Raw genomic sequence first — 26,086 nt, forward strand, 5'->3', positions numbered from 1 at the left:
ATAAATCAAGAGGCCATAAAGTCATTGTTTAAAAATGCAGAACCAGCACAGAAGAAGTCTGCATACTGATATATTCTTATTGTTGGAATGTAATTTATTGATTGGTGGGATTAGACATTTGCTAGACAGCTTTCCACACCCCTTCACTCTCTTAAATAAAGTTTAGTCATTCTGGACTTTTCCCAATCGCGCTAGTTTTGGGTCTAAGATTGAACCGACGTGAATTCATCATTTCCTTTTGTCTTGTAGAGCAGAAAAACACTGAACTTAACTAAAAGTATTGATTCGGAATAGTATTACTAAAGTATCTGATTTCCAATTTAAAGTTTATGGTAATATACTTCTGCTTTTAAGAATAAACTCTGTTCTTATTTGTTCTTAAATGTCTTATTTTTCACTTTGCCCCAGGTCACCTTTGAAAAAGAGGTCTCGATATCAATGGGTTCTCAACTGGTTAAATAAAAGTAAATAAGTGAAATAAGAAATAATTGGAAAGACAAAACAAAATGCACTAAATCTGGTATTTTCAATGGGAATTTAATTAATGAATAATAATATTCAAATAAAGTTCAAATAATTGAATATCGTCAGCATAACCCTTACACACAGTGGGGAACTAAAAGTGTGAGCTCTGAAAACTACTTTCAGAAATTTCATTATAAATTTACTCAAGTAAAGTAAAAAAACTTGTGAATGCATTTGAGTAATTCTCACTGAATTGGCCCATATGACCAAAAGTTTAAAAAAATACTGCAAATTTCAAAACATTCTGCTATTATAACTTAAATAACAAACATCTGGTACAGACCTCACCCTTAATCAAAGTTTGTACACCATTGTTTTAGGTAGTTAAATTTGTATTAATGCCTTAAAATTAAACTGAAACAAACTGAAACACGTGGGTGTAAAAATAATAAATTCAACAATTGGATTATTTAGTGTCCTCTAATGTTTCACCCCTCTAATTTAACATTCTTGCGAGCTGAGCACCTTCTCTGCAGCTCCTTGATGCGGACCATCATGTTGAGGTGGCCCTGGGAATACTGCTCGATCACGTCCCGCACATCGTAGGGCTTCCGCGCTTGCTGCGAGTCCACACACAAAAACACACACAACACAAACACAAAAGCCATTGTCAGACAGCGCCACTGTTGGCTAGTCTCCCCCAAACATCCCCGACCCAACCCCCCCTGTGGGTGCAAAGGGTTCATTGTGTGTGTGTGTGTGTGTGTGTGTGTGTGTGAATAGTGACAAGAGCATGGTCTAGAGAAAGCAATCGTGTTAATGTCTTTTCACAGCTTTGTTTAGTGTGTGGGTGATACAAGCAGCGTCGCCGTGAACCCGCTGAACTCTTTAGGGGTAACTTAGGTATACATAACAGAGCCCCCCACACCTGACTTCACTTATGGGCTGTAATTGAAAACACGCCCGGGGCTTGGAAAGTGTAAGAATATAGAAACCATTTTGGAAAATAGACTAGCATGAAATTACATCTCAAACATGATTATATTTTTAAGTACGATCACAAAATGGAGTCGGAATGAAACGTAAACAAGATTAAACTACTAGTAAAACATGTCTATTTTTTTTTTTTACTTGAATCAATGTTAAAGGAGACATATCATGCTTTTTTCCCAGTACTTTGTAATAAACTGTAACATACATAGATCATTATTCTACATTTTGTTCTACGTAAACTGCAAAGTGGATCAAAACTGGCTTAGCAAAAAGAAATGGGACCGCTGACCTCCTGTTAAAAAATGCTGAATTTATAAAGCCTTTTCATCAAAACAGCAGTTGTTCGTTTACTTTGTTTTAAAATGGCAACACAAACTTCTGTAGCAAAAATGTTTTAGTTCAAGGAAGTGGGTGGAGTTAGATGGTAGGTGAAAACAGACTGAGCACTCGAGCATCAGTTGCAGGACAATGCAGGATTACTCAAACATGCATGAATTCTCACCCGATCCAAATACTACTTTGTGTAAAATAATGATGAGGAATCATAATTATAACATGGCTAAAATCTCATAAAAGTTGATTTAGCATAATGTTCTTCCTTAAATTCGTCCCCTGCTTTCTAATATATTGATGCAAATTCAAGATAATCTAATTTGGTGTTGAATTGATCTGCTTACTTCAATGTGTAATGTAACTTTTCTGATTGAGGGTTCCTTCCCCGATTGACTCTATGGCGATATTATTATTTTGGAATGTGTCCTTGCATCGCATTAAATGTATCCATGGAGTCAGCTCATAGTAAGAATGTTGTTGCATAGTTTTCAAGGTATCTTTCAATTTCATTCAGGGCTAACATGTGCCAAAGCCCTACATTTAACCAACAAAACTATTCTGAAACCCAATACTAACCAGCATAGCCTCCAATGCAAAGGAAATAAAATGCAAAAAATAAAATAAAAAATAGAACGAGCATTTCTCCTGTATTTTCTTTTTCAGCAATAAAAACACCTGTTTTGTTTGTTGAATAAATTCCTGACAAACCAATTAAATCTCAATAAAGACATGCAAGCAGACCTCCTTCATAAACGTTACATAGTGCACCTTTAAATTGTGGTTGGAAATTCTACTTATATGGAAGAAGTTTTTCATCTTGCCAACTTTTACAACCGAAAACATAAATCGAGCTCATATCCATATGTCTATTTTTATTGTTCATGGGTTTGTGTGTTTTGCATGTAGTGAATTCCTACTCGGGCCCCAGAGAGCAGTAAAAACCCAGATCCCATGATACTAGCTGGACTAAATGGAGACTCCGAAGACATGCAGGTGCAAGTTACAGACATTTTCTTTTCTTTTCAAATTAAATGTTTATATTTTTAAATTTAAGAACGCATAAAAACAACCGCAGTGAAAGAGAAGCACAAGCAGAGAGAGAGAAGACACAAATCAAAAACAGCAGACATCCAACCAATAAAAGAAAACATTAAAAGAAAAATAAGATAAGATAAGATAAGATATTCCTTTATTGTCCCACATGGGGAAATTTCATTGGTGCAACGCAGGTAGATACAGAGGTAGATACAGAAGAACAGAACAGATCACTTATAGGAAGTCTGAAAAACACTTTCAGTAGAAGAACTCCTATAAATAAATAAAAACTCCCATAGACAAATAAATAAATAAATACATAAATACCATTGCATGTGATCACGACAGTAATTGCACATGAATATGTGTCACGACAGCACATAGATTGCACATGAATTTCACAGTAATTGCACATGAATTGCACATGAATTTCACAGTAATTGCACATGAATTCCAACAGCAATTGCACATATGACAGAATTGCACATCAGTATTAGGTTAGGTCAGTATTGCGAGTGTTCAGTACTAACAGTTTTTGTTATAAAGTCTGACAGCAGCAGGAAGGAAAGACCTACGGAACCTTTCCTTCACACATCGAGGGTGGATCAGTCTCTCACTGAAGCTGCTCTCCAGAGCGGACAGAGTGTCCTGCAGGGGGTGACACTCATGGTCCAGCATAGATGTGAATCTAGCCAGGACCCTCCTGTTCCCCACCTCCTGCACCGAGTCCAGAGCACAGCCCAGGACGGAGCTGGACTTCTTGATGACTCTGTCCAGCCTCTTCCTCTCCCTCTCTGTGATGCTGCTGCTCCAGCAGGCCACACCATACAGGAGCCGATGCCACCACAGAGTCGTAGAAGGTCTTCAGGAGTGGCCCTGTCACTCCAAAAGACCTGAGTCTCCTCAGGAGGTAGAGCCGACTCTGGCTCTTCCTGTACAGTGCGTCTGTGTTATGAGTCCAGTCCAGTTTGTGGTTCAGATGAACACCCAGGTACTTGTATGAGTCCACTCTCTCAATGTCCCGTCCCTGGATGTTCACTGGTGAGGGGGCAGTGGGGTGGCGTCTGTGGAAATCCACCACCATCTCCTTGGTCTTCCCCGCGTTGATGAGGAGGTGGTTCCGCTGACACCAGTCCACAAAGTCCTGCGCCAGTCCTCTGTACTCCGCGTCATCGTCGTCCATGATGAGTCCGATGATGGCAGAGTCGTCAGAGAACTTCTGCAGGACACAGCTGTCCGTGTCATGTCTGAGGACTGCAGTGTAGAGGGTGAAGAGAAAGGGCGCGAGGACAGTGCCCTGGGGCGCCCCCACACTGCAGGTCCGAGTGTCAGACACACAGTTCCGGGCTCTCACAAACTGGGGTCGGTCTGTGAGGTAGTCCAGGATCCACTCTGCCAGGTCATACTCCACACCAGCCGTCTCCAGCTTGTCCCTCAGGAGCAGCGGCTGATGGTGTTGAAGGCGCTGGAAAGATCGAAGAACAGGATCCTCACAGAGCTGCCAGGCTTTTCCAGGTGAGAGAGAGAGCGGTGCAGCAGGGAGATGACGGCGTCCTCCACTCCGATGCCAGGCCGGTATGCGAACTGCAGCGGGTCCATGGCTGAGCTCACAGTGGAGCGGAGGTGGTCCAGGACTAGCCGCTCCAGTGTCTTCATCAGGTGGGACGTGAGAGCCACTGGCCTGAAGCTGTTGAGGTCTTTGGGGCGCGGTGTCTTAGGCACAGGTACCAGACAGTCCAAAGTCCCAGTTAGTCCAAAGTCTGTTAAATTGATAAATTTTCAGGTTCAGTCCGAATGTAATTTTTTTTCATTTTACGAATGTCCTGTATAATAGAGAGAGAGAGCCTTTTTGCTGCAGGAGGATGCTCCTGAGATAGCTGCTGGTTGTGTCCATGTCAGGAGTCCTGAGGCCCAAATACTGAGTCCTGTAATCCATTGGAATGGTGATGTCAAAACTTGTCTGCAAGGTTTTGTTGATCTTAGTCCAATATTTGTGAACAACAGGACAATCCCAAAACACATCATAGTGGTATGCCTCCTGCTGCCACATCATCTCCAACAGTCTGCATTTCCCTGTGAATAATGGGCATTTTGGGGTTATAAAGAAACAAGACACTTTTCCAACAGAATTCCCTCCAGGTATATGATCCCTTGGCTCTCCAATGAGATGCACATATAATGCAGGTTTATCAGCTGCTGGTCTTGGTTTGCCCCGGCTCTTTCAGTTGTAATGGGGGGGAGCTCAACTCCAGAGCCCGAGATGATCTCAGGTGTTATCTTCTCCAGAAAACCCACAGTTTTCTCTTCTTCTTCTCCCTCTGAGACCCTCACAAGTTTTATGTTGGGTCTACATGATCTGGACTCCAAATCTAGGATCTTATTTTTCATATTATTGTTCTCTGACACCAGCGTTGTCACCCTGGTCTGCAGCGCCTCCATCTCGGCCCTTATTGTCTGCAGATCATCCGCAATGTCTGAAATACGCAGCTTGACTTTGTCCATGCGTGCTCCGGTTACTCCTCCCGCTTTCAGCTCAGTGGCTACTGCAGCAGATAAGGGAGGGGCTATGGTAGCTTTAATTTCTGCTCTAAGAGACAACATATCACACTGCATGTCGCGTCTTATTTTGGACTTTCATGAGCAATAACTGATGATTTGTCATATTCTCTCTCCCTTCCTATGTAAGGAAGTCGTGAGAATCTTTATCTGAGCCGGTGGGACCCCGTTTCACCGGCAGGGAGGGACTGCGGGCGTCCGCTTCAGGTTAGCCTCGTTAGCCTCGTTAGCTTGTGATGCGGGCTGTTTTCCAATGGGGCCGTGGACCTTCAGCTTAGCTTGTAGTAGTTACCAGACTTGTGTCATTCTTGTTTACGCATCCCTTGTTCTTAAGAGGGGTCAAATTATGATTTTAAAAACCAACATTTGCAGCAGCGGTGTGGATGCGTCAGCTCACAGTGCCGCCATAACCGGAAGCCCCAAGTTACAGGCATTTTCACACAAAAATGTACACAATAGTAGCAACACACTGCTGATGCGCCTAATCCCAGCACCCATCCCCAAAAACATGTTCCTCAATCTTCCTGTGAAACTCGTTCAACATGCCTGTCCCTTTTAAACTTTCCGTCAGTTCATTTGACCTTTCAACGCTTTATTCCTCACCTGAAACTTTCTCCTGGCCACAAAGTACTGCATACGGCGAAGGACTTTGACTGCCGACCGCTGAGAATGGGACAACCTGAAACAACGAGAGCAAAAAACATTAAAATTAATATCTGACATTACCCAAATACAAACTTTTGACACTGGATAAACTGGTTTCAATGGTCAGGAATATGCCCTTTTCATGATAGTGCCCGGCTAGTTCTGGTTGCCTCAAAAGTGCAGATCTTCACTGACCCTGACTGAACCTAACCCTAACCCATTCAATCTCTACAGGGAATTGGCTAACATCTTGCTAATCTTACTAAAGTCTTGCTAAAATAAATCAATAATAAATGAACACAAATACAGCTGGATTTGTTGGCAGCATGTTAAGACCTTTACAGAAGTCTGCATGTTCTCCAGCTTCCTCCCACTGTCCAAAGTCATGTGTGATTAAATTAGCAACTGTAAATTGGCACTAGAGAATGAATGTGAGAGTGAACGTTTGTCTGTGTGTCTATGTCTTTGTGTTGGCCCTGTGATGAGCTGGCCCCTGTCCAGGGTGTGCCCCGCCTAAGGCCCAAAGTCACTGGGATAGGCTCCAGTCACCTGCGACCCTTAATGGGAACAAGCGGTAGAAAATAAATTCTAAAATAAATAAAAAAGTAGTAATAGTAAATAAATAACAATACAAACTGAACTAACCTTTAAGATAAAAAAACTTGACTTGGCATTCAATGTACTTTTAAGTTGTCTAATTTATAGTTAATCTATGCTAGCCTATAGAGTTTAGTATGGTTTCCCCCAGTGAAGTATTTACATTGTACATAAAGGTTTTAACATGCTGCTAGTGATTATCCATCTCTAACTCGCTCTCTGCCGTGTGATCTTTAAAATTGTAGTTATTTTAGCAATTGCCCACATAGAGAATGAATGAAACGGTAAGTGAAGATGCTGGGCAATATCGTGAAAAGGGCCTAGCAAAGATAACAGCAAAAATAGTGACTTGTCGACTTGTAAAATGATATGCTTGCTGTAGTGTGTGTTGTGTACCACAGCAAATAGTTTCATTTTCACGATCCTGACTCTTGCATCTGGCTCTGTGTAGTAACCAAGAGTAGAACCAGACACCGTTTGCATTGAGTTGAGTCCCAAAACACAAGTCCCCTGGCTCCAAGCTGCACATCTGTGTCAACACTGTGTACAAGCTCAACGGAGTGGGGTGAAAGACGAGAGCCGCAGCCACTGGAACAACAGTAACTCCTAAAACTTGAAACTGTGGTGTGACTAATGTTGGTTTTCAAATACAAACAATTTCCAAATTTTGATGCAAGTAGGAGTATTAGAAGTTTAAATAGGTTGTTATCCGTTACTGTATTATCTTACTTTTATCTTAACATGAGCAGATTGTGTATTACTAAGCGATACAGCCCATGCTATATACAGTATGGAAAGTAATAGAAAATGACTGGTGAAAACAAAATAAATCATGATTTTGTTTTTGGCTAAATGCTGTTTTTGTTTTTGTCCTATTCTAAGCCTTGTTCGAGTTTTAGTTTTCAGGTTTAGTCCTGGTTTAGTCCCAATTTTGACACAACACAAAAATTGAATGATGAAAACAAAAATTCAAAACCAGTTTGAGCTCTGACAACTCAAAAAATGTTACTTGACACATTATTGGACCTCAACTTGGACTTGACTTGAACCTGGCTTTGGTAACTCTGATTTAAACCCGGACCCTCTCTGTCTCCTCACAAGAGTCCACGGAGTCAACAAGTTGCTCTGAAGTCTTAATTAGTCCGAAGGGCGACAAAAGGCCTGAACAGACAATGCACTAACATGGGAGGACCATAAAACTGGCACATGAAAGGCCTCGGTCCGTCTATAGGAGGAAACGCACAGAAACAATTCAAAACAAGTGCGTTTACCCACGTACACCAGAGCGCATGAAGAAAGGATGTGTTTTTTCTACTACAACTGAGGTTTGGACATAATTGGGAACAAAAACATATGTAGGAAGCAAAAAAACGAGTGCGGTTTTTGATGGTGGTAGAACTTCCTGACACCACATATGTTCACACAAGAATAACACGGGAGAGATTTAGTCTGACACAAGCCCCCGCCTTTTGGTTCCATTAAACATTTGGCAACCAGAACAAGTACAGCAAGGCAATTCTTACATCTCGTTGAGGCTGCACTTCAAACAACTGCATGGTTTTGGTCTTAAATGCAATTCCCCTCTTTCTACATTAAAGGGCCTGTACCTGAATTTTATGTCTTCAAGTTCAGCAAAATGTTTTTTTAATTCAAATGTATATTGTAATTTGACAAAAAGATAATAGACAAACTTTTAAAATGATGCCATTACGTTTTAATAGGCATTTTGTTGAGTTTGAGAAATCAGATGTCATCAAATGTTAGTCTTTTTTTTTTTTTTTTAAATGCACATGCCCCCACCCTCCTGTTCTTTCTGAGAGGCCGCCTACCATCAAACCTTTTGCTGCTACACCTTCCGCTGTGTTTGTTTATTAGTGCGACCGGATCGCATCTCTTGTCTCCGCAGATTTCCGTCTCTTCTGAGCTGAACACAGTCTTTCTCAGTCGTCCCTCAGCCATTTTTGTACTGTGGGGTCTGAAGCATGGAACTACACTGAAGGAACTCCTTAGCTTTGCTTAACACACACCGGCATATCAACCACACATGTGCAAGGAAACGTGCTGCTATCCTGGGAACGAGGCTGCAGGTGTGCAGTAGCACGCAGGGAATGATTGACATGTGGGAGAACTACTCGGCTGTCCACGCCACGAGGAAATGAGACTCAGATTGGTCACAAAAGTCCTCTTTCAACCTTTTGGGAGAACTGGTCTCACTTCGGGGTTTTCGCTCAATTAAAAAAAAAAAAGAAAGAGAATCCTACAAGAATTGTCTGTAATTTAAACTGTAAATTCAGTTTTTATTTTCTTAAATGTCTTTTAATTGTGTAAATGTTTTTACAATTTGTTTGCTGCTATATTTTGCCCTTTGCCTGCTTAAATAAAGGTTAATACATCAATAAAATGCATGAATAAAGTGCTACAGACTGTCAGACTGACCATCCCACTTGATTTCAGAACTTTGAATATGGGCCTCAAAACTCTGAAAAATTTGTGTTCACTGCCATGAACACAAATGTACCTTTGGAGCATGCTCCTGGCAGTAGGAAAGAAGGACTTAACAAAAAAAATGTATGACTCAAACTGCAAGGACTTGACCCAGATTCTAAATTACATTCGAAAAATGTACGCACTCAAAGTTAAATTTAGTGGGATTAGTGCATGTTTGTAAACTCTTGATTCTAATGCATTCAAGATGCCATTGTTCCACTGCTCTGTACGTACGTTCATCAATTCTTGACACAATGATACGCAGCATGCCATAGCCATTTTGACACAAATGAAATGCTGCGTGAACTGCAGCTTTCTAAAGGCAAAGCTGTCAGCACGGTCCATTAGCCTTGTTGTGATGACGTTTACAGTGACACACCGTAAAGAGGCAGGAAGTGAGTGGACTGATGGCTACTGTTAAAAAGGTACAGATAAAGGAAATATATGACGGAATTTCAAAGTTTTGTTTTTATTAGTATCACTTGAAAGCAATGGCAATTTATAAGTGTGTTTGTCAAACTGTGATATGTGCACCACTATTTACCTTTGTGGTTCCTGTGGCAATGGAATATTCTTACTTAAGCCCTAATTTAGACCTGGAATAGGTCTGTTTAATATCCATTTTAGATCTAGAGGTTACTCAGAAAGCCAAATATTTTCTTTGGTAGTACTTGGTGTAAAACTTTGAGAACCAGAGAACCTGTAGTAAGTCTAGTGACTTACTACAGTTTTGCTCCATAGAAATAGTATTGGATGGAAAGATTGTTTGTTTCTGTTTTTAGGGTTATAGATAATGATTAATACAGGAATGTGCACAGAAAAACAAGATGCCCAAGCACAATACTGAAAAGTATTGATTACGTTTCGGTACCAAAAACATGGAGAGGTACTGTATGTAGCCCTAGTGATAAGTTCTTTATCTTTCATCTAAGCACAGAGTGAGTTCTGAAATCTCTTCTTATTGAGTCTGTAAATGTCACACACCCATTTCCAATCTCGGTGCCATTATTCAGCGCTGTATGATTCAAACTGGGGAGGGCTCCGGAGGGCTCTTTTGTGTGTATTTAAGGACGGATTAAGCCCACCGCCAGCTTTCTGAAGAGACAAACTCTTCTTTATGAGGTCAGCCTCTGAAGACATGTAAAGGCTATTAAAAGAAGTGACAGATTTAGCCCGGCTCCTCTCAAGTGTTTCATGTCTTTCAATTTTGAATGTTCACTTTGGGGTTATCAACGGGAACTTGCCCACTTGTGGTACTCTTTAAGTACTCAATTTGTTTTCATTCCAAAACATAAATTACAATACTGAATTGTGGAATAATATTTAGCAATGTTCTGTAATGTAATATATCTGTAGTAAAAACTAGTAGTAAAGTAAAAACTATAAAAAATACAATGTAAATGTAATTAAACCAGGCTCAGTTTTTATGATATTCTGTGGTTAAACATATTTCTCCGTTAAAATCACATTATGTTCCATTTAACTTGTGCCTTACTTTAAAAGGGTCTATAAAACACATACGCCAAACATTTGTTAAGAACTTTATTAGGATTTTTGTTGTTTTTGCTGAAATGAATTGGCACTATCTTTTCGATTATATAAAGACAACATTGTCAGTGACATGCCCATTGCCCCCACTCTTTCCAGCCCTTATTTAGGCGGGGGATCTTTCAATTTCCTGTGCTTCCATGGAGTTTGGTAATAACCTAGAGGAGAAAGCATCCTCAGACATGAATGTGCCATGGTCCAACACCAGCGAGCGCGCCTGCAGTTACTTGTGTCTGAGATAAGCTTTATGACCAGTGCGTTGGTCCTTCAAAGTGTTCTTCTCCCTCAAAACAGGCATCCTTTTATCATATCTCAGAGGGATAAAGACCACTGCATTCTTCCAGTCAGTCCAGCGGGTGTCGTGATGGAAATTGCAAGAGCGCACTGCTTAAGACACAACTTTCCCACTCAATGAGGCTTTCAAATGAATGGCCTCTGATGCAAAGTGCTCCCATGTGGATTCTCTCGTGCCTAAATGAAAATAGAAGGAGATTAAAGAAATGTTTCAGGACATAAAGCCGGCATTACACTCTAGGAGATAGTAAATCTTGTTGAAAAGAAGTATGCAATCATTAAGCCTCCGAAACCGCAGTGTATATTTTGTTTATTTAATTGTACTTGGATAATTAAAGCGCTGCGGTTGGATTTGGCCTGGTGGCGATCCACTAGCTACTGCAACATGAATGTTTTTGAAGTCAGAGACAACATAATAATCCAAGAATTATGGCTGTGACTATGGCTGGGACATGAAAAAAGCCCATATTCGATTACTTTACGTGTACTAGTAATGTGATATGTGAACCAAAGAAGGTTGCATGTAGGATTTATAAATCATATGTAGTATTAACAATATTTAAAGGCAGGTATGTACATTTCTGGAGGTGGAAAATTGCCTGCATAATTCCATGGACACACTTCAAAACATTTTTCATGCAGCTAGATTTTCTCCTATTCACATGCAGAGACTAATATAAATGGAACTAGAAGTGGAAGAGAAGAAGACTGGAATTCTAACAAAACAGAAGTTTATTTCTATCAGTACGCGACGCGGAGACATGAACCCTAAGACATTGCGATTGTGTATCCCAGTCTGATCCAGTCCAGTCTGGCTATGCTTCCGCTGTAGGCAGTAATGTACCTCTGATGATGAAGGCTAAGATAACAAGAGCTTTGCTGGCTGTGTTGGACTGGCACAGGGGAGAAATGCTATTTTCTGCCACAATAGGTACAAATGGAATTGTTCCGGAGCGCTCAAGCCTCAAATGCAGGCAAATAACAATGCCTGTCTAGACCAGGTAATCTTTTGAATACAACCCAAGTGTTATGAGTAATTAAACCGGAAAATGACTAGTCGTTAACAGGAGCACTTGGCGCAACTTCATTGAGCCTAATGTTTGAATCGAGGTGTGGCACTGTGTATTTTTGTGATAGCATCAAGGAAAAGTCTTTTATTTGAAGGTTTAAGCGGTGCAGTTTTAGGCGGGGGGAGGGTGATCATGACATGCAGGAAAACAGTTCCTTCCTGAAGGTGAGGAACTTTCCCCTTTAAAAATATATCATATTTTCATATGAATTAATTCATTGCTTAATAGTCATTGAGGCATGTACATTAAAGACATTTTAATCGTATTATTATGTGTGTGTACAGGTACAATGGTCAAGAACAGGTCAAGAACTAATTGTACAATCTTTAACTCAAATATTTGAGTTTAATACATCATATGAGTCCCTATTGTGCAAAATATATCAAACCTCTTTGTACACTTTTAATTAAAAACATTTCAAACAAGGTCTTGTATGTCTTGTTTCTGGTAAAAATGAATTTAAAAAAAAAATAATCAAATTAAATTAAAAGAAACTAAACGAGTGGTTAGGGCACATTACACGTATGCCAGGCTCCAATCTTTGCCCTGGTCAGCCAAACCAGACAGTAAATACAAGGACAGTGTTGGACTGTAGACGTGTTACAAGTGGCAGTGCCTTTAGGCCCCGCCCTGCTTGAGCTGCTGGTTAGGTCATCCTCATGTTCACGCTGATGTGAGTAAACGCTGACGCTGCCCTGTGTTGCTGTGGCGACGTTACACATGATAAAGGGACAAAACAGCACCACGCTTTTCAACCAGAAGCCATCCAGACATGCTTTTCTTTTATCAAGTAATTTTACATCATTGTTTAAATATAGATTATAACAACAGCAGACAAAAGAATATTTAACATGTAACAGTGATGCATCAGGACTGCCACTTTAAACTCATATCTAGATCATAACCCTTTTATTCCATGTGAGTTTGTGCGTATGTCATATGAGGTGCGTGTTATGAAGACCGAGGGGAGCTTGGCATTCTCTGCTTTGAAGGAGGAATGGGTGAGATGGGGAAGAAAGCTTTATAATTCACGGCCTAATAGGATTTGTTGCTGTTTAGCAGGATTAGGCATGTTAGAGAAAGAATCTATTTATTGCTGCAAGTCGGGGGGTCCGCTGTGCCGTGCGGGTGGGGAGATTTCTGAGGGTGTCTGGTGCTGAGGTGCAGGTCAGGGCGGGTGCATGCATGGGCGCACCCAAAAATGACCCCTCCTTCCTTTCTTCAGCGCAGCCGCCATTTTTGGATTAAATTGGCTGCTTCTTTTTCATACCGATAATCCAGGCACATGAGCCCAGCGGTCGGTCATGCTAGCACTCACTTGCAGCTAGTCATGTGTGTTGTGTCTATGTGTGTCTATGTGGAAAAGGCAATTAGCGAGCACTGCCTTAGCGTTAGGGGAGCAAGGCCCTGTTGGAGGTGGCGGTCACAGAACTGCCCATGTCCAGCCAGGTTTAAATCCCATAAGCACAGCGGGAAGAAGGAGCAGTGGTGGCCTTTCCTGAGTCAATGGATTTGAATTATGAAAGCTCAAGTTGGCTTTTAAAAGAGCATTGTTCTTGGTTTCATGTGTGACTGGGCCGGGCCAATGCTTGAGAATCAGCTCCTCCTTTCATAAGGGAGACATTTTGCTCCTGTGTGCACTGGAGATTAGTTTATTGAGCAGCATGGAAGCAAATTGTGTCTAGAAAAGAAGAACTAGAGTGTTTATTATCAAATCTGTCACCACACAAAACAAATGGGGAAACGAAGGAAATTGGGTTATAACTGATGAAGAATGGGAACATAAGGACCACAAAATCTCATGTTTGGAAAGAATTCTGTTGGAAAAATGTATCACAGTATTTTATCACACCCCGTCAAAGTGTGTATTATTCACAGGGAAATACTGGTTGTTGGAGGAACTGTGGCGGGGAAGTAGTTCACCACTATTTTGGGATTGCCCTGTCTTCAACAGCAATGTGCCATTTGACTTTAAAACAATGTGCCTTGGATGTACAACTCCAACAATGGAATAGATGGATACCTGTGAAATGTACTTTAGGCAGCAAACAAAAAAAGCAAGAAAAAGGAGATGGATGATTGGGATGGAGCCGACTAACTTTTGCAGTTTGAAAAGTGACTAATTTCTCGGACTTTGGGACAAAATAATGGGACGGACAGAATGTGGACCACAGTGACTTTCTATGGACTTTTTGCTTTCTCGCTCTGTGTCTTGTTCTGTTTTTATGTGTTATGCGAGTTATATTTTACTAAAATAGAAATAGAACTAATAGTGTCAATTATGTTTGGCCAGTGTGGATAAAATATATGTTAGATTTGTGATTTATAATAGTAGGATTCTCTTCATAGTTCACATTTTAAATGCATCCAGGAGAAATAACTTTAGAGAAAAGACTGAAATATTATTATTATTATTATTATTATTATTATTATTATTAAATAGATATTTTAGAGGTCCAAACTATAAAGTCTGTGTCTATTAATTTAGACATATTGGTGCCACTATCTCATTTTAACCATTTGGTTTGATAGTTTGATATGTTTTTTATATTATTTAGCTTGTTGTGTATATGTTATGCCTGGACAGGACGCTCTAATCAAGCTTTCCTGTATGAATAAAGATAACAAATAAATAAATGTGCCATGTGATTGTGATAAATATAGGAAAGCAAGATTTAAATTCACCTTTGCCATCCCTGTTAACACGAATTGTCCTCATTTGATTTTTTTTTTTTAAAGCTCTGCCTGTATGTCTGGTGATAAGGCTCCAAACTGCTTTTGTCAGCAGAGTTAGTTAGGAAGGAAAAGAGCCTCTAGGAGCCTCAAGTCCAAGGGGAAGTCGAAATGGACCATGGACTCACCGCAACAATGCAAACTGCTCAGTCTCACAAACTGTGAAAACGTCTCGTGTCGACTTCATCTACGCAGAGAACGCGATAGAAATCTCCCGAACAGAACATTGAATTACAACGTAGAGCTATGTGAGTTTAAGATCAGGATTAAGGGCCAGAACCACAGCAAAAAATAACACTGCAGTTCTGTATTTTAAAAAGAGGAAACATTTGTTGGGATAAACATGTCCTCAGTTCACCTATGAATTTGCCGCCTAAATCAGTAAATATTTGTGTTTACGATTGGATTTAGAATGTTGTATAGTTATAATTGCTGCACGGCTGAAGATCAAACTCTTTAAAGGCTATACATTTAATTTGACCCTAAAAAGACTCCTTTTCAGATCATTCTTGTTTGCCTATTGGAATCATGGGTAACAAACCATGAAACTGTGTGAAAACTTGCACAATACCAACAGTGTAGTGAAGGTCAAGGTTAATTCAAGAGTGTTTTGATAATTAGTTAAAGGTCAAAGGTTGCTTTGGGGCACAGGTAGGAGCAAAACTATCAGCTTAAATCTTAAGGAGTTGTATTTCTTGCACATAAACAGGTTTTCAGCAATGATTATGAATTAATGAACTTTTTGTTGGTATCAGACTAATCCATCTAGTGTCAGCATTTACAACTCCATTTTTTAGACAATAGACACAAACTAATGGTCTAAATATTATGGACGCTAATGCTGCACGATATTGGAAAAATGAGTGCTGCAATATCCATATTTTATAAATACTGTAATATACCCTTTACCACAATAATTTCAGTTGTATTAAAAAACAAGTTGCATATCCTAATTTACTAAAATGTAATGAATACTATACTCAATTCTTGATACAGAAAATTCAAATTTTGTCATGTACTAAAATGAGTTTTTTTAAAATACTTTTGACAAGTCTAAATCCATAAATATAAAAGTGTTGTTTTGTATTAAAAAACGATGTTTAATATAATTTAACATTCAGTATTTGTGTGCACTACAGTGTATTGGCACTACTTTATGTTGTAAAATGACAGCGCAGGAAAAGCAGAGGTTTTAAGCAGAATAATGCTTTCATTATTGTGTGAATAAGCTTCAGAGTTTACACAGAACTTGATCGCACAGATAAGACCGCGACTGTTTGTAGTTTATGTGTGTATCGAGTGAAATACGACGGGGTAACGCCATAGGGACTCAAACATAAACTAACCCAGAGTTTCTGCAGCAACAACACGGGAGTAAGTCACGGACACTAAAGGCCTCGCTGCCTTGTGTTTTGTTAAAACTAAATCTTAAATCACATTGTGCCCAAAACATTAGGCCTAAAGCTAAAAATATATCCGCTAAAGGATCTCAGGAGGAAGAAAAGGAGGAGCATATTAAGCACAGACTTGGTTTTAAGCTCACATCACAAGTATATTATATAGTTTTAGAGCTTTTTACAGCTTTTGTTAAAACCACCACACACCAAAAAGCCATCAATGATCTTATCAACTCCTCACACCAAATCCAAAGATGATTTTAAAACAACAGACAAAGGAAAAGCATTATTAGGCCCGAGCGCCACAAGCTGGCGAGAGGCCTATTAGTCTCGTAAGGCCGTGCAAAGCACGGCTGCGAAAGTGCGCACGTAGTGCGCACGAAATCGAGCGCGAAGCGCTCGCCCACTTCCAAACACTCACTAACGCACTCCTCCACTCATGCACGCCCCGTGCATGCTAATTAGTTGTAGGAAAATGGAACATTACAGTTGTAAACGGGCGAAGCCCGTGCAAAAGTTTGCACTAAACGAGCACTTTACATTGGGATGACGACCGCTTCGCGGTCGTCATCCCAATATAAAGCACTCATTTGCGCTAAGTAGCTCACGAATACGTTCCCCATCTCTTGCATGTTCCGTGCATATAAGCATGTAATGCAAAAATTTAACATTATTACTGTATAGAGGGCCAAAAACACAAAGTGGGCGGAGCCCACTCAAAATTATCGAAAGTACCCGTCAGTGACCAGGGACCCACACCATGAAGTAGGAAAGCGCGAGCGCGTTCCGAAAATGTATAGTTTATGATATTTGAAAAATGGGAAACATTGTTTTCGCGTCGGAATATTATTCTTTCTTTCTTCTTTCTTTCTTTCTTCTCGGGACCAACCCCCCTATTTTTCACCCAGTGAACATTGACGAAAAGTCACAAAAATTTGCACACCTCTAAAAATCGTGCCTCTCTACATTCTGGCTATTTCCCTTTTCTAAAATAAAAAAATTGGCGCGTCAGCGCCCCCAAATGTACCAAAAATGCATTGAGGGATGGGAAATGACCCAAAAAAAATCTGATCGTAGAATCATGAAATTTGGCGCAGCGGTAGATGGTGACAAGAGAAGTAAAAAATATTGTTACGGCAACGCCGTCTGCCCAACCAAATGTCGGCCATATTGCTTCAAAAATGGCTAAACATGACTTCGGAGTTTTTCCAAACGTCGTACTTTTACAAACTCCTCCCAGGGCGTTGGCCCTAAAAAGCTGAAATTTGGTGAAAATGCTACTGAGGAGTGGGACATCAAAAGTTATCCAAATTACATTGATACCTCTCACGGTCTCTGTGCGGCGAAGCCGCAAACTGTAGCTAGAATTTCAGAAATCTCCCATATGTAAAATTTCTGCCGTTTGCGCAGATAAAGTCCGAATTGCGTCAAATTAGAATCTGTTGTTAAACTCTTTGCCCTAAACCTACTTGAAGTGAAATAAATTTATTTGGCGCCACAGCGCCCCCTACAGATTTTATATGGAGGTTGAATGTTTAGTTTTGCGAAATTATCTGAAATTTGACACACAACTCAATTTTGGCATCCCCATCAAAAAAGTCAGTGAGACCCATGTCATAATTGTTATGGCGTTGCCGTAACGATGACCAAAACCTCCCATGTTATTCCAATGGGGAAATCGCCAGAACATGTTTACACTTTAGACTTTCACAAACTCCTCCCAGGGCGTTAGCCCTATTAACCTGAAATTTGGTGAGACTCATCTTCAGTGGTGGACCATCAAAAGGTATCCACATTTTTATTCAAAGAGTCACGGTGTCTGTGCGGCAAAGCCGCACATTTTGCCAAGAATTCAAAATAAAATTGCTTTTTGATGGTAAAACAAAGGGGAGAAGATGTGACAGCGGCGTAGCGAGGGCCGATCATTGCCGCTTGCGGCTATATTTATTATTATTTTTTTATAACTAATATCCTTCAGGGTCTCCAAATTAGTTCTATTTATGCAATTGTTTGTTTTTTTACTGTACTGAATTGAAAGGAGCTTTATCAAAATTAATCCTTTCTAAAAAGTCAAATATCATTTTGTAATCGCAATCGTTAGGTCTTATATCAGAATAAGTAAAACATATCGTTACACCCTTAATATTCAACCATCACAGGGATTTACAAAGACGCTGAAAAAAGTAAACATTGTACTTAGTTCTCCTTTAAACTGGTATAACGTTGTTTTTTTCAGTTACAGGGCTAGTGCTTGTAAGGCAGGCAGCATGTGTTCTATCTACGTTTTATTTCCCGCAGTAAACAACATGTACCTTCTAAATACTTGCATTAGGTAAGTGAATTTTGATAAAAAAAAAAGTAAATCGGGTAAAGAAAAAGTACAAGTCAAGCATACATCTACAAACTGGCTGAGCGCCCGGTGGGATTAAGTAACACACCGCACACTTACATTCTAACTAATTTGTACATTTCTGCCATAATTTACTTAATATCACCTGATAAGAACTGCCTGCCTCACCTAACATTAGTGCCAGAGAATTTAAATTATACATTAACTTAATATAACATTAGGTGGGTAGAAGCTAAAACATTTGCTCAAAAAAAAAAGAGTACTGTTACTTCAAAACAATATTACTCAAGTAGAAGCACAAATAGTTGTCCAAGTATTTGGGCAAACTACTTCTCAAGTAACGTATTTTCTGAACTATATGTAGCACCATTTTTCATAGTTTTGGCTGGGGTGCGACTTATACTTACATTTATACTTATACTTATACTCCGGAGCGACTTACATGTGATATTTTTTGTTATTTTCACACTTGCAACTTTCTTCTCTATTATGCATTTTTTGGCTGGTGCGACTTACACTCCGGTGCAACTTATAGTCCGGAAAATACGGTAATTGTTATTTTAAACCTTCTGTACAAAACATCTGATTAGGGCAGAACGATTTAAAAAATATAAGGAATTGTAATTTTTCTGATGATTTTTAGATGCGCAATTTCTGAGGCGATTGAGGTAATTCATCTTGAAGTTATTGTAATTGGAAGGACAAAACTTTAAATGATGCACACTACAGAAAAAAACAAACAAAATGAAGTCAGAAGTCAAGTTTGAAACACGTCCTGAAGTTCAAATGCCTCCATCACAAGTGCTTTATTAGGGCAGTTATCTGGGAAGTGCTGAGAGAGAGGGTGCTAACGTCGCCATAATTGGGTGCTTGTCCCGGGCCAATTTTTCAGGGCAAATTATCAACGCATGAGCTGGGAGCGCATTGTGGAGGAGGGAACAGTGGGTGCTTTGAAGGCCCAGCGTGACGCACTAATGCAGTCATTTAGCCCACTGGGACGACGACAGCACGTGACGGAGCGGCCCAGGTCGCTGCCTCGGCTGACTCTGCCATATCTGCTGCAGCTGGAGGAGACGGGGCAGGCCTGGGGAAGAGGCGGAGGCGTTTAGGGTGTAGCGTGCGCACTCGCTTGCACATTAGTGGAGTGGAATGATGACTGGGCATGTCGGCTCCGGGAGATCGAGCCTGTGCCGTCTTGTCTAAACCCAGACTGGATTCGCAGATTGAGAATGACTCTTGCTCCCGACGATACAACTGATTTAATTCTGCTGTGGAGCAATCCTGGACGAATGAGGGATGACACCGACTAAAGCTGGAACACCTTTAAGGCGTTTGTAGAACAGATATAGAATCAGAATCAGACTCGGAGTGGAATTTAATTTATTGGAAGCAATAAACAGGGCTTATCTTTGTATTATCATAACAGTCACTATAAAAAGTGCTGTACCAGATTCTTACTCTCTTACAAATGTTAATAGGATAATCATAAAAAAAAATCTCGATATTTATTGGGTTTATAACTCAATAACAATATTTGGACAATGTTATGGCCCTCAGAAATGTTAGTGCCTGCATGTCTTTTTAGGGTTGAAGTTTACTGCCATAGAACTGAAGTGCAGAGATAAAACATTATTCCACGTATTCTAAACATGACCCTGAACACGTGCAGAGAGCAAAGTAGAAAGAACACCAGTGCGCACAACATCTAAAGACACAAAATCACGACGCACACAAATCAAATGAAGAGTCCCATTCTGTCTGTCAAAGAGGTCCATTTTCAAATTAAGTCAAAATGGAATGTCAGTTAAAATTTGCTCCAGTACTTGAATGTCGGAGCAGTCTGCGTCATCCATTATTTTGAAATGGCTTTTTTCTTTTGCCACCAGAAATATACTCCAAATGTCTCCATTGACAGTTATCATGGCAGGAGTTTCTTTTGTATCCTTTTTCAATAGTTATTATTGCACATTTTGCACATCTCCAAAACAGCAAATACGATATTAGCCATTAAAAAAAAAAAAAAAAAACTTCCCCACTCTATCCTTTAATATATATTTCTGTAGATGAGATAATCATAGACAACAAATGTACTTATATAAGCATAATTACCTGATATATTACAGTAAGATGTTATAATATGATGCACTGACACGTGATGAAGGAAGCGTCACTTTCCCGTGGCAGAGAGAGTGAACACATGAAGTTGAACAGCAGCCAGAGTGGAGGGGAGGACGTTTTATAGATGCAGTTTTCTCTTTGCAGGAGGTGAAGCCGCATAGAGCTGTCAGGGCCTGCACTTCTGCTGTAAACCACACGTCACATCATCAGGCTGGATTTATCAGCTGCACTATGTCATTTTTCTCCACCTGCAGGACATTTCTTTGCCTGAAACGTTCCACAATATGGCATTAAGCGTATCAATCTCCATGGAGACAAGCAAGAGACACCACCAGAGCAAGTTACAGGTTAGGTTTATGAAGAGACGACCTCCGCTCACTGTCAGAAAGGATGTTTTTTCAAGATATTGTTTTTTTTTGGGTATACATTTTTTTTACTTTTAACAAGCAAAACAAGACATCGAATAAAACAAATGAAGCCACATCCTGTCCAGCATAAACGTCCCATTTGGTCTAACAAAAAGGTCAATTTCAAAATTAAGTGACAGACATCCATTTCTTCATAAAGGTCTTTGTTTCAGTGTGCTAAAAGGTATCCATTTATTGTGTACGTGGCAGGAGTTACAGTATAAAATCACTCTGTCTTGATTGATAGGCAGAAAGACTAGCTAACTATTCAATAAAACTGTGTGAAGATTTTGGATCCGTGCAAAAAATACTGAGAAAAAGAGAGAACCAAAATAAATTGAGTGAAAAACGAGGCAGAGGTAGAAGGAAAAACAAACTGCAAGATAAAGAAAAGGAAAGAAGGACTGTGCAAACAAAGGGGAAGTCAGTTACACATGGGGAGCAGACAGAAAAGCTGAAAAACAAAATTTAGGAGGGAAAAAAAGTGGGAGGAGTGAGCGGGGGATCATATGAAGGAGGAGAGAGAACGCCAGAGAGGGAAAAGGGAGAAGAGGAGTTTGAGCTGGAGGTGATTAGTCCCGGGACACGTGCGCAGACTTCATCAAGACAACGCCACATTTCCACATTATACTGCTGCCTGGCCCGGTGCCTGACAGCAGCTCCTCCTCCTCCTCCTCCTCCTCCTCCTCTTCCTCCTCTTCCTCCTCCTCTTCTGCCTCATCTCCTCCTGCCTCGTCCCAGCGCCAAAACACATGTGATAGCTGCCGGGAGTGGACAACAGATTACAACTACTGCGCGTAAACAACGTTGAAGGAGTTTTGAAGTTATCTTGGCATCTATATTTCCCCTGGTTATTACAGCAAAACATCTCCATCTTTACACGGAATAGCACATCTCTCTATTATACTTGGCCTGGGACGAGAACAAAAAACAAAACAAAAAAAAATGTAAATCTATTTTCAGTGTTTCCCATTGATTCCGGGGGCACAAATAACATTTAATGTGAATCATTTCATCTCATCATTTGTCCAGTTTAAATGTCGCTTATTGCATTGGTAAAAAATGACCATCTTACATAAGAAAACAAGTTAACAAGTGGTGGGAATTGACTTGTGTTTATCTTGCTTTGAGTATATTTTGATTGTCCTAAAATAAGATCGCCAATGGAACAAACATGAAATACTATATATAGCTTTACTTGAAAAACTATATACACTCAAATTAAGAGATTTAATAGTAGTAAAATAGGATTTAACTTGCAAGGCCTTTTTGAACAGTAAAGTTAGGCTCATTTGAAAAGGTTTATGATAATAAAAGGGTCAACCAAGAGTGATTTCTTGATGCACATATATTGTCCTGGTCTGCTCCATAGTGAGCGGGAAACACATGATCAATTGTTTAAAGTACATTAGTAAAAAACATGTACAAATGGATTTTAATCTTCATTTTAGGATTATGTCAGGACAGACTTTGCTATGTGGCACACTAAATATACAAATTTATTCCACCATATTTTGAACTCCAAACCACACGCATTTACTGACAAAGAACCTCTTGATAAAAAGAATAAAAAGCATAAAAAGTATATCATTGACCATTTTGATATTCTTTGATCTCAATTGGATTTAAATATGATTACAGTCCCGAATGGAATGCAAACCAAAATCTTCTGGGGAAAAAAAGCTTTACTGTGTTTGTGTGTTGGAAAGACTTTGGTGGTTTTCAAACAATGGTTGGCGGGTGGATGTGACTTGGATTAGTTTTTGTCATATCTTGCATTTGTCCTGGTTACGCCCCGTGTAGATGCACATTTAGCACATTTTAACTGCCAAATAGTACTTGGAGAGTCAAAGAGAGAGTTCTTTGTACTGATTTGTTGTTGCTTTTGTTCACTTACACCACAATTGAACCTTCTCCCCCTGAAAAAAGTCTTCGACACATTTATTTCCTGGTCATTGGTGAGCACTAAACACTTTCAAACTATGCTCATAATTTTAATTCTGTTTTCATTCCTGACATTCTTCTCTCCTAAAATACACCTTCTCGGCCCTGCACCTCTCCTGTTACACTCTTTTCTCCCCGACTGGAGGCCAAGTGTTTCCAGGCCCAAGGTGGGTGTAACCATGTTATTTAATAAGTGGCTAAGCTCCAGCACACGCCACAGAAACACCGTGACTGACAGCAGCACTATAAAAATGCACTTGTAGCTTTAGGTTGACGTGCACAGCAAAAATGTCCTGCCCTGTGGCGGGTGTATACAGACAAAACAAGTGCAGGAATGACAGTATTACTACGCTAATGGTAGTAAAAAAGAAAGAGGAAAAAAAACTTGTGTTAAAAAAAAAGTTGTGAAAAGTATAACAAACTTTTTCTTCTTCTTTTTTTTTGCTGGTTGACCAGGGAGTTGCTAATTGTATTTCATTGTGTTTTACCAGACAATGACAAATAAACATTGCATATTTCCATGTTAGAACTACTAACTGGACAATGATTTTGAAATTGAGACATTTAAACTGCGATCCAGGAGGTTATTTTCAATCTGAGAATGAGAGGCCTGAGAATGTAGAATGTATACTGTTCTGAGTGAGATTAGCCCTGAGTATGTGGCTTTAAGATGTAGGACAATCGAATTTGAAGGCACACAAATTCGGGTTTACAATCAGCCTACCTCTTAAAGCCACAAATCACTCACTTTAAGACAGGACAAAAATCCCTCTTTTGGACCAATCAGACACTTAGCAGTGCAACAGAGCAGTTTCAGGCTCTAACTCCTCCTACTGTAGGGCAGTATACGTTTCTAGCTTCTCAGGCCAGTACCTTCAGACTGAAAATAACTTCCAATCGAAACATCTCCATTTCTAATAATACACCATGTAACTTGTCCCCAAGAATATTACCTTGCTTTGCCTGGAATGTTCCACAGTTTGCCATTTAATTTATTGACCTTTCATATATTCTATAGGTGCATTTATTGCTAAAAGCGAGGTCACTTCTGCACAGATCTGACCTGTAACTTGGCCAAGTGGCTTCACTTGCTGGATTACTCTATGTATTACACTGTAGAATACAACATTCCAGGAAAAAAAGGAACATTTCCATGGACATTAGCAGGTGGCAGACCCTCCATCAGAAATGTTACATACTGGACCTATAAGTACAAGTACCTCTAATTCAGTGCCACACATTTTTACAGCACCTTCTGATCAGGTGCACTTTGCTTACAGTATTCCTGGTAATGGCTGTTCTGATCTCCCCAAAAGAAAGCCCCTTAATAAAAACGGTAACAGAGATTTGGTGTACACTTTGTCAGCACAACTCCTGGTGTGTGATCTGGATGCCCCGCTATAACAAGGCCCGTCTGTGCCAGGCTAATCTGTCTCCAAATGATGCACAGGTGCTGCTCTGATAAGGGGAGGGTCTTTGAGCACACTTGTGTATCGACTTGGCCCTATATCAAGGCTAAAGGCTAATCCCAAACATATGCATGAATGTGCACATAAAGCCAGCGGGGGCTTTCAGCGCGCTCCTCTGACCTGTGAGTGAGGGCTAATTAAGTGAAAGGACATGACAAAGAACAAGGGGGTCCGATTGGGCCAACACGTCACTCACTGGGGGCGGCTGAAATGAACACCCACATACAGGTGTGCTGGCCGGCACAAGCGCACGCACACGCACACGCACACACGCACACACACACACACACACACAAACACACGCACGCACACACACTGCAGAACAACAACAGCTACACAACTTGTACAGACATGTTACTGTGGAAATATTTGGCAACATTGTAAGAATAATTTCTGAGGAGGATTTTGCAAGCGTACATTATTGAGTAATTATGTATCTATATTTGTCAGGTAAACTATAATAACAAACAAAACCCATAAGGTGTAGGACTGTTGAGATCCTCTCATCTCCATCTCTGAAAAAGCACATGCAGGTGGATCAGGGCTCTTAGCAAAACAAATAATACTACACAGCCTTGTTCTACTGGTGTCAAGCAACAAAATGCTACTTATTTGAACATTCTCAGCCTCATATTCAAGTCAAACGTTTTCTTGCACAAAAGCTTTATAAATTTAAAAAAAAAAAAAAAAAAAAAAGGTTTGCTCGGAAGTTTTTTGGTAAGAGCTCACCTGCCATGTGGACACAACTTTACACACAAAACCTACACTTTCAATCATCCCAGGACTGGAAAATCCTATAAGATTAAAGCACAATCAGCTGCAATACAAACAAATACTGTTCAATTGTATTTTAGCTGTGGTTAAATGATTTGCTACCACATTCAGATTGAATTAAATTCAATTTATTTCAGCAAAGCTTAAAATCACAACAGCGGGGAGAGATTCTACTGCCACGGACAGACAGGCTGACGCTGATTGACCAGTGTACTAATATTTAATGTGGCAATACTTTATGCTGAGTTCACACTTTGATGTCTGTCATGCAATTTATGTGTAAATGTAAGTTTATTGTGGACGTTGATCTTTTTAAATATCACGTGATATGCAATCAACATGCATATATATATATATATATATATATATCTGGCCCAAAGCGTTTTGGGAGCTAATTTGGCAGTGCAGACTTCATTCTTTTCTTCTGTTGCTAAAACAGTTTGCTGCCAGGTTTGTCTTCTGCTTCAGAAGACAATCCTCAGCGCAGAGGGAGAGTGAAGAAGAGCGAAGGCTGGGGCTGGGGCTGGGGCTGGAGCTGGGGCTGGGGCTGGAGCTGGAGCTGGGGCTGGGGCTGGAGCTGGGGCTGGAGCTGGGGCTGGAGCTGGGGCTGGGGCTGGAGCTGGAGCTGGAGCTCGGGCTGGAGCTGGAGCTGGGGCTGGGGCTGGAGCTGGGGCTGGAGCTGGTGCTGGAGCTGGGGCTGGAGCTGGGGCTGGAGCTGGGGCTGGGGCTGGAGCTGGGGCTGGAGCTGGGGCTGGGGCTGGAGCTGGAGCTGGAGCTTGGGCTGGAGCTGGGGCTGGAGCTGGGGCTGGGGCTGGAGCTGGGGCTGGAGCTGGAGCTGGGGCTGGGGCTGGGGCTGGAGCTGGAGCTCGGG

General features: G+C 40.5%; 1 protein-coding gene across 1 annotated transcript in view; it reads right to left on the bottom strand.

Moving 5' to 3' along the window:
- Positions 1 to 26,086, bottom strand: part of kcnq1.2 (potassium voltage-gated channel, KQT-like subfamily, member 1.2) — a 190,707-nt gene that overhangs the window by 71,115 nt on the left and 93,506 nt on the right. The window contains exons 15-16 of the mRNA XM_072435508.1: positions 5,986 to 6,061; positions 991 to 1,085 (exon numbers count right to left, since the gene is read on the bottom strand). Of these exons, the coding sequence (XP_072291609.1) occupies positions 991 to 1,085; positions 5,986 to 6,061 (171 nt within the window). The remainder of the gene's footprint in view (positions 1 to 990; positions 1,086 to 5,985; positions 6,062 to 26,086) is intronic.

This window comes from Eucyclogobius newberryi, unplaced genomic scaffold (assembly GCF_026437365.1).
Source record: "Eucyclogobius newberryi isolate DKJ021-1_F unplaced genomic scaffold, fEucNew1.0.hap1 SCAF_7, whole genome shotgun sequence".
Taxonomy (NCBI): domain Eukaryota; kingdom Metazoa; phylum Chordata; class Actinopteri; order Gobiiformes; family Gobiidae; genus Eucyclogobius; species Eucyclogobius newberryi.